At 39.6% G+C, this 14,434-nt stretch overlaps 1 protein-coding gene across 4 annotated transcripts in view; it reads right to left on the bottom strand.

Moving 5' to 3' along the window:
* ADARB1 (adenosine deaminase, RNA-specific, B1) overlaps positions 1–14,434 on the bottom strand; it is a 65,489-nt gene that overhangs the window by 38,128 nt on the left and 12,927 nt on the right. For all 4 annotated transcript variants that reach the window (XM_014949223.1, XM_014949222.1, XM_014949225.1 and 1 more), the window contains 2 exons: positions 13,047–13,121; positions 5,380–6,311 (listed from right to left, as the gene is read on the bottom strand). In XM_014949223.1, the coding sequence (XP_014804709.1) occupies positions 5,380–6,311; positions 13,047–13,074 (960 nt within the window). In that variant the 5' untranslated portion in view covers positions 13,075–13,121. The remainder of the gene's footprint in view (positions 1–5,379; positions 6,312–13,046; positions 13,122–14,434) is intronic.

Raw genomic sequence — 14,434 nt, 5'->3', positions numbered from 1 at the left:
CCAGCAAAGTTCCTCTACCACCTGTGTCAAGAAGTTATCATGAATGCTCTGCAGAAATCTTCAGGACTGTAGGTGCCTGGCCATGTTGTCTTTCCAGCAAATGCCAGGGTAGTTGAAGTTCTCCATGAGAACCAGGGCCTATGACTGTGACACTATTTCCAGCTGGCTGTAGAAGGCCTCTTTGACTTCCTCTTCATGATCCAATGGTCTGTAGTAAACACCCACAACAGTGTCTCCCGTATTAGCCTGCCCCTTAATTCTTACCCATGAGTTCTCAACACATCCTTCATCCACCCTGAGGCAGAGCTTGCTACATTCCAGCTGCTCTCTTATATAGACAGCAACTCCACCACCATCACCCGCTGGCCTGTCTTTCCTAAAAAGGACGCAGCCAGCCAGGACAGCATTCTGGTCATGTGAGCTATCCCACCACGTCTCTGTAATTGCAATGAGCTCATGGCTCCCCACACAGATCTCTAGTTCCTCCTCTTCATCCCCTTTGCTGCCTGCATTGGTACACATGCTTTCCAGAGAGGCAGTCGAGGGTTTCCCTGGAGGGGAGCAAGAGGATCCACCACAGCCATCCACACCCTTGAGGTGGTTGGCCTTCTGGATCTTGTCTTGGGAGTCAGCTAAAGGAACATGTGTCACTGCTGTGGTTGGCCAGGCTTATTCCCCACTTGGCTAAAGTGGCATGAGCATTGCCACCCTGGACCCTAACCCCCAAGTCCTTTAAAGCCTACTTCACCAAGTTCACCATTCCTTCTGCTTCATGTTTTGTTTCAGTGTCTGTCCACAGGTCAAATTGAATTTGCAACACAATTGGGTGAATGATTAAAACTATTCCCTCTAGTGGATTTTTAAAAATTAATTTCACCTGCAGCTACACTGCTTTTTTGTCTAGTGCGAGCTGCTTTCTGTTACAGTAGCCCAGCTTTCACTAATCTAAATAACTCTATTTTTAAGCATCAATATTTACAATTCCAATTCTCTAATTTCCACATCTTTGTATCCTGACTAATTTGCTATCTTTTTAAGTAAGCAGGTTGAGGAAATCTGGGAAATATCATAAAGCTTAGATGGAAGTTTTCCTAACAGAGGCCATCAGTGGCCTAAAGAGGACACCACCAGCTGGTTCCTGCTGTCTGATGGGAACAGCTTCCATCAGTACTGCCAGCAGCCTGGACCAGCAACCTTTACGGGAAGTCACCAAGTGCCTTAGGGCACACCACTGTGCATGCTGCACCCTCAAAACAAACAAGATGAGACTCTTCTTCCCACAATACACACTTAAACAGTGGAACTTATTGCTAAGGTGCTGTGGAAGCTAGAAGATTACAGGAAAGGGTTGAAATTCATGGGGGAAAACAATAATCCATCAAGGGCTCTCAGACAGAAAGAGATCATTTCTGGCTGAGAAAATCCTTGAGACACAGACTGCTGAATGTCAGAAGCTCCTCCTAAGGAAGTACTGCTACCAATGTGCCCATTTCTCATTTTTTTCCAAGGCCTTTGGTACTGGCCTGAGTATTTTAGAGACAGCAGCTCCATCCCACCTTTGACAGGGAGTAAGACCCTTCATGGCCTTCCTTGGGAAAGCAGGGACCATCCAAGGGGAAAGAAAAAAAGGAGAGAAAAACAAATGATCTCTGGGACACTTCTCTCCGGGTGATAAAGAGATCAAAAAAGAAGAAATAGGGAAGGCTAAACAGAGCATCCGCTGCTCCTGAGATCTCCAAGGATGTCCTTGTCTCATGCCCTGAGATGCACAAGGTGTTGCTCAGTGGCAGGACTCGCTCCATCGGTGGAGATGGCCTCAGCCAGCACCAGCATCCCCTGCAAACCCCTTGCTTCCCAGTGCTGGGGCTGCTGGCAGGGACACAGCACTGGAGACAGGATGATGTGTGAGAAGGTGCTTTTGCCTGGTGCAGCATGTCTCCTGCTGTGGTCAAGTGCTCAACAGTACTCTTTTCCCAAGAAATCAGACTTGGACTTTACACTAACAGTTTTCAAAAACCTCGTCACATCGACTGCCACACTTCATCTATAAATGTGTAATCCCTTTGCCTTCAGAAGTAATTTTAAAAGACTGTTCACACTTTGCTATCTTCTCCAGTTCTCATCACCCGCCAACTCTGCAGACCTATGACAAGCCATGCACTTAAAGTTTTAAATGATATTAATCTAAATATGCTGAAACATGCAGTTGTTTTCCATGAAGAAGAATAAAACTTGCAGGACACACATTTTAGAGCCTTTGGTACATCCTGTGGCTTATTGCAGAATCCAGGTCACCCCCTTGCATCGAGGGGTGGGAAGTGAGGATGGCTATCAATTTACAAAGCATAGATAACCATAAAATATTTTCTTTGTTTTGGAAAGGGAACTCTCTATAATGCAAGACTGACAACCTCTTCTATTTTAACACACTCGCCGCCAAAATAATAAATGTGTAAGTGCTGATTTTTTGAGCAGGGCATTTTCATCCGCTCTGAAGCACATGTTGAGGGACTGACTTGCTTTAACTCACTTTCCCAGCAAAGAGATTTGTCCCTCACAAAAGGTCAAGCTGTAAGCAAGCAGATAAGCTTGCTTTGCAGAGACTGGTTTTAAATGTATTAAACCATGGGATCACACCTCGATAACCCACTCTACATAATGTAAGATGATACCTACAAGCATTTTATAAGCTGATTTTTGATGTTAACTGCCCTTCTGTACCATTTGACAGCTTACACATCTATTTCCAGTTTCATTCCCCACGGAGCAGCTGCAGCTCTCAGAGGTGTGGGATCATGGATATGCATTTCAGCTGATACTCACGGCCACCTCCAGAGCAGGGATCGGATCTTCTCCACTCTTTCTGCTCTACCACTGTTTCTCACTAGGCACCACAAATTAACACACCAGCTACTGACAGGTTTTGAACCTGCCCCTCAGACAGTCAATTTCAACATCTTCATCGGCACAACCAGACTGTAATTTTATTATTTCTACCAAGCATTTGGTATTTGGATTTTTCCTCCCCTTGCCTGTTTCTAGCATCCATTTTTTCCCCAATCCCATCAGCATTTTATTTGGTCTATGGTTTATAACAAATCCCATCTCCATGTACATCATTCCTGTACTCTCCACTCTTTGTGACTTCACCCACTTCAGGATTATCTCCAAATGTAACATCTTTACACATCTTGAGTAAACATTCTGTAAAAAAACAAAACAACTCACAAGGTTAAAAAAAAAATAAAATAAAGAAGGACCTGAAAACATCACAAATGCTTAAATCCCTTATTAATCAGTAATAGATGCCAGACCAAAATCACTTATATGTAACAGACCTGATAAAATTCCAAGAACTTGACAGCTAATTTTAATTAAAAGCAGAGTAATACAATACAGTGAAGTGCAGAAAGGTCCACAATGTCCTGATGACAAGCTGATCAAAAGTCTCTGAAGAAATAACTATCTTTGCATCAGGTCTACATGAGGCAGTTACAGCAACCTCCCCGCTCCCACCCAGCGTATCCCACCTTACTCCTGAAGCTCACTGGGTTCCCCTACACACCCCATCAGCCTTTCTCAGTGCACACCTATAAGACAGGTGAAACACAAGCCAGCCATGGGGCATGCTTTGTTGTATACGATAAGGGTATCAAGGTCAGCGTAGAAGCACTGCAAAAAATTTAAAATAAATTTAAAATAAAAAATTAAAACCTTTTTCGGTTTTTTAACACTGTACCCTAGGCTTGAATGCCCTGATCAGCCCATAAGCTCTGGGAAAGCGTCCTGGGACCCGGTGAAAACCTGACAAAGGCAAGGAGCTCTGGAAAAAAAACCAAACCAGCACTTCCCAGCAGTCCATCAAAGTGTCCTGAAGAAAAGAGGCTGTATAAGCTGTTATACCCTTGGGCTGCTGGATGGAGAAACAACTTTATCCTCTTAGAATGACACTTCTTTCATGTCTCACCTTGTGCTCTCTCCCACTTCCCTGCTCTAGTTCCAATTTTCTCAAATTTGCTGATTCAAGAAGCTAATAACACATAAATTAACGACAGTTAAATTTTTTTGGTGTTTGGGGCCAAATCTACTTTTAAAAGCACAGCAGAGATTACTGAATCTACTGAAGAAATCACAACTATTTGAAATATCAAATCACTATTTGAACCTAGATTTGAAAATGAAGGAAACAGTCATCAATAATGCAATAATTGTGCAACATTAAAAAGAGAGCATAGCAATTTCTAAACGATGCATATTGTCCATGCATTTTTGAGAAAAAATACTTAAAATATTCACAACATTTACTTATACTCTTAAACCCCACATTATCAAATCAGACCAGTATCTTATAATTTTAATGAAATCTAAAACAATGTTTTTGAGATAGAAAAGGTCAAAGCCTTGAAATTCTCATAATAAACAAATAGAAAGTTGCAAAGAAGTCATGGGTCAGTATTTGAGTATAGACAGGAATATAATATAATTTAAAAGACCCAAGAGACACAGTAGAAAGAGGCTAGTCAAACAATCATTACTGTAGTTTGACTGTGGAGAAATACAAACAAGCAAATAAGGGAGAATTTTTCTTCATTAAAAAAATAAAAAATTATTCCATTCTAGCTACTTTAAATTTCTAGTCTATGTCTGATATGTTTGATACTTTCCCTAATTCATTAATTGTTTGATTCAAACTATTTCTTATCCAGATTTACTTGCCTAAGTAACTTACATACACTTATTAACTAATTTGATTAGAGCACAATCCTTTAGATGATAGCTATTTGGATAGACAGGTCTTGGATCCATGCACTGCAAGTGTGTTGTTAGTTTAGACCCTGGAAATTCATGGCAACTGCATCAGCCTCATTTAATCTGTACCTTGATTTACATTATTCAGCTCTGCTATTGCTCACAATTTCAGTTTGGAAAAGAGAATGAGTTTCTTCTCTGCTAAAAACTGTTGTATCCAATAATAATAATATTATTTCAAGCAGTAATTCTGGCTTGAACTCCACCTAAGGCTTGCTGCCTAAGACGAACAAGACGCAATTCAACCTTTCCTCAGCACAAACCACAATCCAAGCTGGCACTGCACGGGGCTTGGTGCTCTTTTATATGACATGATCATGGCTGAAAGCATCAGCCACAAGGCTTCCTCTCTGTCCAACAGAATATAAAGAGTTTGTGCAACTGTCAGAAGCCGCAAGTGGATAAATCACCTAATACATATATGTACACAGATATATATAGATATGCACACAGACATCCACGGAAGCAGAAGAAACAGCAGAAATGCTGTTCACGCTGATTCTATACGCGTGACTTGGCTACTCTTGGTCATTACCCAAAGACATCAACCAAACCCAAAGGGCTTCTCACCTGTGGCAAGTGTAACTGGAGCCCCTCGCTGGGAATGGGCTGTCGAGATGGGGTCTGGTCCAGCTGCATGTTAAACAAGGACGCCAGGGCTGACTGAGCAGCCCGAGCTTTTGCCAGCTTTTTGTTCCTTCCCGAGCCTTCAAAAGTCTGACCATCCACTGCCACAGCCATGACAAAGTTTTTAGCGTGGCTCTCCCCACTCTCTGAGAGAAACTCGTACTTCAGCCCTGGCCGCAGCTCGTTGAGGATCATGACGGGGTTCTTCCCGCTGGCAGAGGGGTAGGGCAACGGCGTGGGGAGAGGCGACTGGGAAAGGCTGCTGGCTATGGCAGACGATGGCAAACTGTAGTCCCCGCTAGAGCTAAAGGACCCAACCCCATTGGACCCCAGGTAGAAGGAAGCATCAGAAGGGACCGGTGTTTCGAAACCATTGAAAAGGGTGTCGGGGAAGTCCGCCTGGTCAGAGGTGAAGTCCGTGTTGACTGACAGAGTCCTCCCCATTGCCAGGTGGGCTTCCGAGGCATTTGGAAACTGGACGAAAGATCGCAGAGCCTTCTCAGCAGCGTGAAGCTTGGCTTTCTTTTTCGTCGGGCCAGACCCCTCGAATACCTGCCCGTTGACTTCAACTGCCATCACGAACATGGGGGCGTGGACCGGCCCTGTCTGAGAGAGGAGTTTGTACTGTAATCCAGGTTTAATCTCATTAAGTTGCATCAGGGCGTTCTTTGGCAGAACGGGGCCAGGCGTTTTCTTCCTCTTCTTTGGGCGAAATTTGGAGTGGCCATTGTTGCCCTCCTCCAAAGGACGCTTCCTGCTGCTGCTGCCACCGCCATTGGAGAGCTGTGTCCCCTCCCCGGTGCTTTGCCCACTGCCATCCTTGGGGGGAACGTTGTCCACATTGCGGTTTTCTTTAACATCGGTGCTGCTCGAACCTGTGGTGCCCAGAAAGAGTAACTTACAATGCCTTCGTTGCAGGATCTTGTAAATGCAAAATTTATAGATTCCTTTATCTCTCTTTGTAACTGGTTAAGTGATGTGTGCTCACAGGTTAAAAGGTTTACAATACGATCAGAGACAACAATAATGCAATACAACCTCTCAATAATTCAAGAACACATTCAAGAATGATTTTCAAACTACGCATTTGATAAATCACATAGCAATAAAACACTGCAGCTTTTTTTTTTTCCTTTTCATTTAAATCATGCTGGATCAAGACTTTTACTCATAAGTTATGTTTGGCCTGAAAAATGCTTTAAACCAGTAGTATAAGTTATAGTAGCATACACTTATAAAACAAAGAACTACCACACTAATGTTAGTAAAATAAAAACGGATGCTTAAGACTAGTACTAGAAGATGGATATTTAATGCTACTTTATTCTTATTTATGTTACTTTTCTTTTCTCAGTGATTTCAGTTGCTCGAATTGAGAAATGACATAATTGAAACCTGAGCCCCCCAAAAATAGGCAATTCTTTGGTAGGCACCTTGACTGATGAGTGTTTGAATGCTGTTGTTTGTCTTTAGCTATTCAATATTCTCCAAATGCAGTTCTTTTTTACGCTTTTCTAGACTTTCATTTCGCCTCACCCCAATTCCCTCAGGAGCCACAGCTGCCTGCTGTACCACCATGGCCACAAGACCACTTCATGTATTTCCATACAGCTCTCTATTAAGAAACCCTGTATTTGTCATTTACAAGCTATTTTGTAATTGCTTGCAAAGTAAGAAAACTGCTGTCATGGAGTTACAAACCCAAAAATCACAATAAAGATACTCTCTTAAATCTGCAAAATACAAGAAGAGTGGCAAAAGCTGCACAATCACACTGATGACATTGTAATGGGGGGGAATGCATTGTAATATTAATGTAATGATTTATTTTCTAAAGCAGAAAGTTGGTGTAATGATACATCAGATGTATACTTAAAAGAAGTATATTTGCTATAAGGGCAAGGGTCGCATTTTTGTCCTGATAAAGAAAATTAATTATTTCTGCTTTATGTTGGCATTTGTGAATGAAAAGGTAAATTTAGTAGGCCAAGTATTTCTAACTCTTCTTTTCCAAAATTTCAAAATATCTGTATTACATATACACTGACACTAGGTAATGAATATCACTCGAAATGAGAGCAAACAAAGGTGGAAGCTCTCTTTCACAGTGACAAATTTCAACCACATTTTAAGTCTTCCCTAAGAATCCCCTACCATGCACACATCACTTCGCCCAGGTTACAAAGCTGATGGAATGGTTACTAAATTTTCATTTATAACATCCTCCAGCAAAAGCTCGATAGGTTACTCCTTTCGGTGCTCGAAGAGAAAAAAAGAAGGAAAAAAAAAACAGATCAAAAGAAAGAGCCAAAGTAGGAAGACATTTTGTTAAACCACAGTAGCACAACAAAGAATTGTACAGTACCAAATATTAAATTTCAGTCAATTAAATTTGGTCAAGAATGAAACACTTCTGAAGTATGAAATATTCTGAAGCATTTCATTGCTAGAAATCTGCTAAATTTAATAAAGCATCTCTTATAACATTCAGCCACAAATTATATTTCTTGCAGAATATGTGCTATAGGGCCACAACTGTCAATACACAGTGTTCATGTATATATGTTCTTTATATACATATATATATACACACACACATAAACCGATATATATATATATATACACACACACATAAACCATGAAGGAATCTAAGGACAATAGAGTGAATTTTTAAAACTTTCCTTACAGTGATTCTCTTACTTGAAACTGTAATCTCCAAAAATTACATCTAACCTAAACCACCACTTCTGGAACACGACTCTTGCTAGTTATACCAAGAATTTGTTATCAGTCGCTACAATTTTTAGGCTAAACAGAAATCCTTTAGTTACCACTAACAGCCTCTGGCTTTATCGTTTTTACATGAAGATTACTACCCCACTTCTGGAACACGACTCTTGCTAGTTATACCAAGAATTTGTTATCAGTCGCTACAATTTTTAGGCTAAACAGAAATCCTTTAGTTACCACTAACAGCCTCTGGCTTTATCATTTTTACATGAAGATTACTACCAGTGCCTCTGGAAACCACAGAAGGAAAACGTAAGTTGAATAGACTTCAGTTGAACTCAAAAGGAAGAACATTAAGTGTGTTCTTTTATATAGACTTATGTGCATCTAAGTATGGCAGCTGGAGGAACTGCGTAATCCAACTCATTACACAGGCAAGGGAAACGATGCACTCACAGAGAGGTGCTACTTGTAGGAAGCAGGAAAGAAACTTGCAGGCTTACCTTGTCTCAATAAGAAAGGACGGAAGAAAATGATTAATTTTGCCACATTCAGACATGGAGTAACTCCTCCAGCCCAGCCTCTCCCCGCTGCTCAGAAACAGCTCTCCCTTCCCCAGGTATCCCACCTCGTTACAGAAGTTAAGAATGGTGTTTCTACCTCATAACTCACCTCACTCGACTCCCTGCCTGTAACAGGGCCACCAGCAGACACCCAAAGAGAGGGTAAAAACCAGAGCAAGGACATGGCAATGCTTCCCCAAGGCAGCCTCTCATGGAGGGAGCCATAGCTCTGGCCTGTCCCAGAGAGTCTGGCAGAGAGCCACCAGTGGGTTTTTTCACCCTCCAGGAATTTTTCTAACTGCTTTTTCTAACCCCATAAACCCTTGGTATCCACGATGTCCTGGGCAATACACTTCAGAGTTTCATTACACATTGCATGAAAACATCTCCCATTCCTTGCTTTGAACCCCCATCTTCTAGTCACACTTAAGGCATCTATTTTGTTTTATTTGCCTTTTTTTTTTTCAATTTGATGATTCCGATATTAAACACCCTGTGCTGCTCATGACTTTACAGATATCTCTAGTATTTCAACCTTGTCATCCCTCCTCTACACCACAGAACTCTAATTGCCCCTTGTCCTGAAGTCATCCTCCTCTTCTCACAGCAGTGGACCCACAGCTGGATTCACTGTGGACTTGCTTTTCTTGCTCCATTCTGCAATCTTTTTCATTCTGGTAATATGTTGTTTTAGAGCTCGTAAGACTTTGGGGAGTCTCTTGTTCCAAAGAGAATGAGCGAGGGCATCTTCATGCACCCCCCCCCCAAAAGTTCTGGCTGATTCAGGATCCCATCGTAGCTCAAGCTGGGAGCATCAGTACTCAAAAGGAGAATAATTTTGTTGCTCTGAAGCAGAGGTCATGGCAGACGTGGACCACCACCCCATTTATGTTCTAAAACACAGCTTAGATAATTTCAAAGTCTATTGGTCTGATTTGGAAACCAGTATTAAGCCTTGTGCTGCTGGCATCACAGCTACAATAAGGCATGAAAATGAGTATACTGTGAGTGTTAAATCACTATTAGAACATATAAAGCACAGGAGAGAGCTGGCAGGAGAAAAAAGTTACCATCTGAATTGTAAAAAAAAGAAATCTCTGGATTCAGTAATGGAAGCTCTTCATTATCCTTTTTTCATTTTTATGAAACTTTCATATGTTAACATCGTATGTCTTGTCTCAGAAAAGTTACACAATCTTGGACGATCTCCTAACATACCCCAAAATCAAGAGATTTAAAAACAGCTTCATCCTAGATTTTAAATACACTTTCAAATCTATGCATTTCCCAGTCTTCAAGTAATTTTTCAAGGAATGAATGCTTTAGAGAGCCCTTTGAGGTCCATCACAACTGTTACGTATTCAACACTTTAAAGTGGAGTTAATACAGATATAAACACTTGATAATGGGATCCTGTTTTCTTGAACATTAATACTACCCATGATTTAAGACATCTGTCATAAGACTAGGTTATCTACTAGTTACTAAATGTAGTTGGCAGCTTTGATTTCACTGACATCTGTAGAAGCTGCCTTGGTAAAAATCACAGCGGACAGCATCACGTGCCAACAACTTCAGTGGAAGAGAAGTCCTGCCCCTGAAATCTTGTTTGAGAGGCTTACAAACCTCAGGGCACTCCAAGAACGAAAGAGGCACAGGAAATTTTCATGCTAGTAAAGAAAGAAATCTTCTGTCTAAGTCTGTTTATTTTTAGTTTTATTCTCTGTAATTAAAAAGTGTCTGTAATTAAGATGCGTTATCAGTTGGGGAACTTCCATTACCTGCTTGCTGAGTGACAACACTCTCCTTGCTCTGACTGATCTGGAGCACACTTAATTACATTTAGATGACTCTTAGCTGAACTGAAAGATGTTTCTAGCTACCTCTTATACTGCTGCTCTCATTTACCGGCCTGGGGAAATTCTAAATAAGCTATTTTTTTCATTAAAAAACCAAGTAGAAAACCCAACCGTTTTGCAACATGCTACACTTCTTTGCCTGTAAGGTAATCGGTAAGTATAGGCAACAGTGTGAATTTACACCTACAAATTATTTATTTCTATTGTATTGATGCTTCCGCTGGGTTCTCTGATTAGATGCTGAGATAATATGCAGATGGGATTCCAGCAGACATACCCTCCATGCAAAGCAACAGAAAACAAATCAAATAAAAAACATCCTAAAAAAAATAACATATTTCATCATATCTCTTGTAACGTCTCAGTGTTCAACAGATAAAGAAGGAAGACCTTAAAACCTGAAGTCTGAAATACTGTATTTTCTCAGGAACATTAACGTAACCTCATCACTGTCTTACATTTCAGCCAAACCAATACAATTTTAATTCTGGCTTCTGCAGAACAATTCTAGTTATGTAATTGCAAGCTACAAATATTGCATATGCCCACCTTCCTTTCCTGTAAGATAATTCCCCGAAAAGGAGTTACATAAAGTAATTTAAAAATTAATAGGCAACTTCTAATATTGCACTTTCCAATCTTCAGAAATATAAAAATACAGAAAGAAAAATATTTAAAAAAAAAAAATCTTTGTATGAACCAAGGGGAAGAACTTACTTCAGAAATATAAAAATACAGAAAGAAAAAAATTAAAAAATATATATCTTTGTATGAACCAAGGGGAAGAACTTGAGAATCTGAATTTTAATTTCTCTCCCCCTAATGTGATGATTTAATGCTTCAAATTCCTGTTTGTGTGGGCATACAGATGCAGGAAGCTTTTCTTGCACCTTTTATTAACTGGGCTCATCCAAGTGGACTTGTTATCTGTAGCTTCCTTTCACAAACATGGTACAGATAACATCTGAAGATATACTTCTGGGAGACAACTATGGTTATACAAATGTACGCCCCAAAACTATAACAATTCCAAGGAGCCAGCCTCCTGACAAGAGAAAAAGTTCAGTGAATGGCTTCCTGTATTAATGCACTAACGTATACACACAAAAAATCCCAAGTACAGAGAAAAATTGAGTGTTTTGCTGAAGGACACTTACAAAATGCCCCCATAAAGAGATAATATTTCCTCCAGCTCACGAAGGCATCTTCTATTCATGCTCAGACATACTCCTTATTAAGAAAAGGAGACGTTTTATCCAAAAAATTATCTTATGTGAATTATCCAATTACAGCTGCTACTTTTTGAAGTCTTCCTCAGGGAGGTCACTTTCAGAAATAGCTAAAGCATCTATCTGAAGTAACTTCTTTTATACCAAGGAAAAGAAAGCGTTAGCAAGCATATTCCAGTTGATTTCACTGTTTCAGTCAAAGAAAGAAAGATGCGTTCTAGTCCAGTTAATATTTGTTAATAGTCCAGTTAATATTGTGGGGTTTGGTTTTTTGGCGTTTTGTTTGTTTAGTAGGTTTCTTTTGGTTGGTTCTTTTTTTTTTTTGTTTAACTCAGTGATCTAGCCTCTTTATCTCCCAGTAAAAATATTCTGTAACTCTTTAAGACTGAACTACAACTCTTCTGCTCTAAAGCCTCCTACACTGACGGGCTTTGTCAGAGACGCGCCGTTTAGCCATTGTCACTTAGGGGAAGAATAAGCACATTTGTTATTAGGTCATATACAATTATTTACAGTCAAGCACAGCACATCAGCATTGTAGCAACATTTCTCTCATTCACACAAAAAGATAGTTGAAAGGCCAATAATAGTAAAAATATTTTTTTAATGTTTTGATGAGAACACTTTTCTCCACAGATCTTAATAGAGTTAGCAACCTCGCAGAAATTATTACTATATTTGATTATTCTTGTGTTTAAATGCCCTTTAGTAATTCAGTAGCTCGGGATTGGAACAATCAGCATCCAATCAGAATAATCAGCCATGCAAGACCTGGAAGATATCTTCTAGCTCCTCCCTTTACTTTTCCTTCCTCCATTTCTGCTTTCTCACTTATTTTATACACTTCAACTCCATCTTCTTCTGAGTTCCTCACCCCTCCCTTCTGACTGGTCTCTAACCCTCTGCACTGGTACTACCAATATTGTCCCTCTCTTCTTCATTGCTGGTTCAAAACAGGAAAATATTTTGTTTAATTAGTCAGTTGTTGGAAGAAAAATATGAAACACAAAGTATAACTAGACTAGCATATTACTATGTGTATTTAAAACACAATGCTCTTTTATACCTTATTTTATACCTCTCTTTTATACCTTATTTTAAAGCATACAGAGAAAAATATTAAGTTACGCTTCTGAAGTTTCTTCCTAGTTGTCCCTGTCCTCATGAGAAAAAGGTCACCTTCAGAAATAATTACATAATTTATTACTGTGTAAATAAGCACATCTTACTCATGTTTTCTTCGTCATCTACATCCATTGTGAAATATTTTTCCTGGGTTTTGGGCTGGCAGAGACTGCTCCTGTCTGGAAAAAAAAAAAGAGTAGGATATTTAAGCTTCAATGTACCAACAAACAAGGTAAAATATTAGATCTCCTTTAAAAGCAGCAGCCTGGACATTAGTTTTGCTATGGGCTGTCCATGGTTTTTTCTCAATTCTCACATAGTATTTCCCCAAAAGTTCTTATTTCTGTAGCTGAGGTGCACTCTGCAGAATTACAAATTCAAAGTTGGCAAGAATTTAGGGTTTTGTATGATGAATTACAATATTTTTTATCTGAAAGAGTATGTAAACTACTTTATCTCACTACCTTTTTTTTTTTAACTCCAGAATAGCATCAAGTCCACTCCGCAGGTTACCACACAGACAACTTAGGGACTCAAAATACGGGCGATGCAGTTTTTTACCCAGCAACAAACTGATGAATGTCTGTTTGGTTTGGTTAAAACCTGACCCAAGATCCCTTGTAAAAGTGAGATGATCATCAACGACCAAAAGATGTAGCCCTGTATCAGACAAAGGTCAGGGTGGGTAATGTAACCCTCTCTCCCTACATGTGGATTTTCTTACTAACGGAAATGTCCAGACAATATTACATATCGGTTATCTGGCTGAGGGGAAATAGATTTTGTTAACCACAGGGACTTTCATTTCATTAAGAGCCTGATCTAAAGGTCAATATAAGCATCTAACAAGCAAAACATGTAACTTCTCAAGCATTTGGTTTGAAAGAAGGCAACACTTTTACCCCAATCAAAAGCACTAATTTAAGGGTGATGGGGTTTGTGGATTGGTGGGTTTTTTTATTATTCCAATTTTGGTTTTTTTTCCTGACTAATCAAGTACATCACAATATCTGTTGCTTTCTAGGTAATTGCTCCAATCTCATAATGTCACAAGCCTTCAACAGAGAGCACTGAACCACAAAACCACACAGGGACTTATACTTTTAACAAAATATCCATTATTACAGTGAGAAAAAAAATAGTGGAGCATTAACAGGCTTCACATTCTTACACTGGAGTGGATCAAACCATGGAAATTTGTCTTGTACTTGCCAATCTATTGAACTTTGTGCATCTGTCTCTTACCTTTCCTGAAGCATTAACAACTAACTTCTATGCTTTCTATGCTCTGCATTGCAATTTTATTTTTTTAAATATAATTCATTTTCTGCTGATTCTTCACCACAATTAAATGTTTGCAAAGCACCCAAAAAGAGTAAAGTCCAGTACAAATACAAAAATGTTCTGTGACAATCTAGCCTCATGTAACATCTGTAAATTTGATTCCTTTTGCTGACAATCAGATTAAACTAAGATTAAAATATTCCTTTTA

Source organism: Calidris pugnax, unplaced genomic scaffold, assembly GCF_001431845.1.
Source record: "Calidris pugnax isolate Ruff unplaced genomic scaffold, ASM143184v1 scaffold75, whole genome shotgun sequence".
Classification (NCBI taxonomy): Eukaryota; Metazoa; Chordata; class Aves; order Charadriiformes; family Scolopacidae; genus Calidris; species Calidris pugnax.
This window is presented reverse-complemented; position numbering and strand designations above follow the sequence as displayed.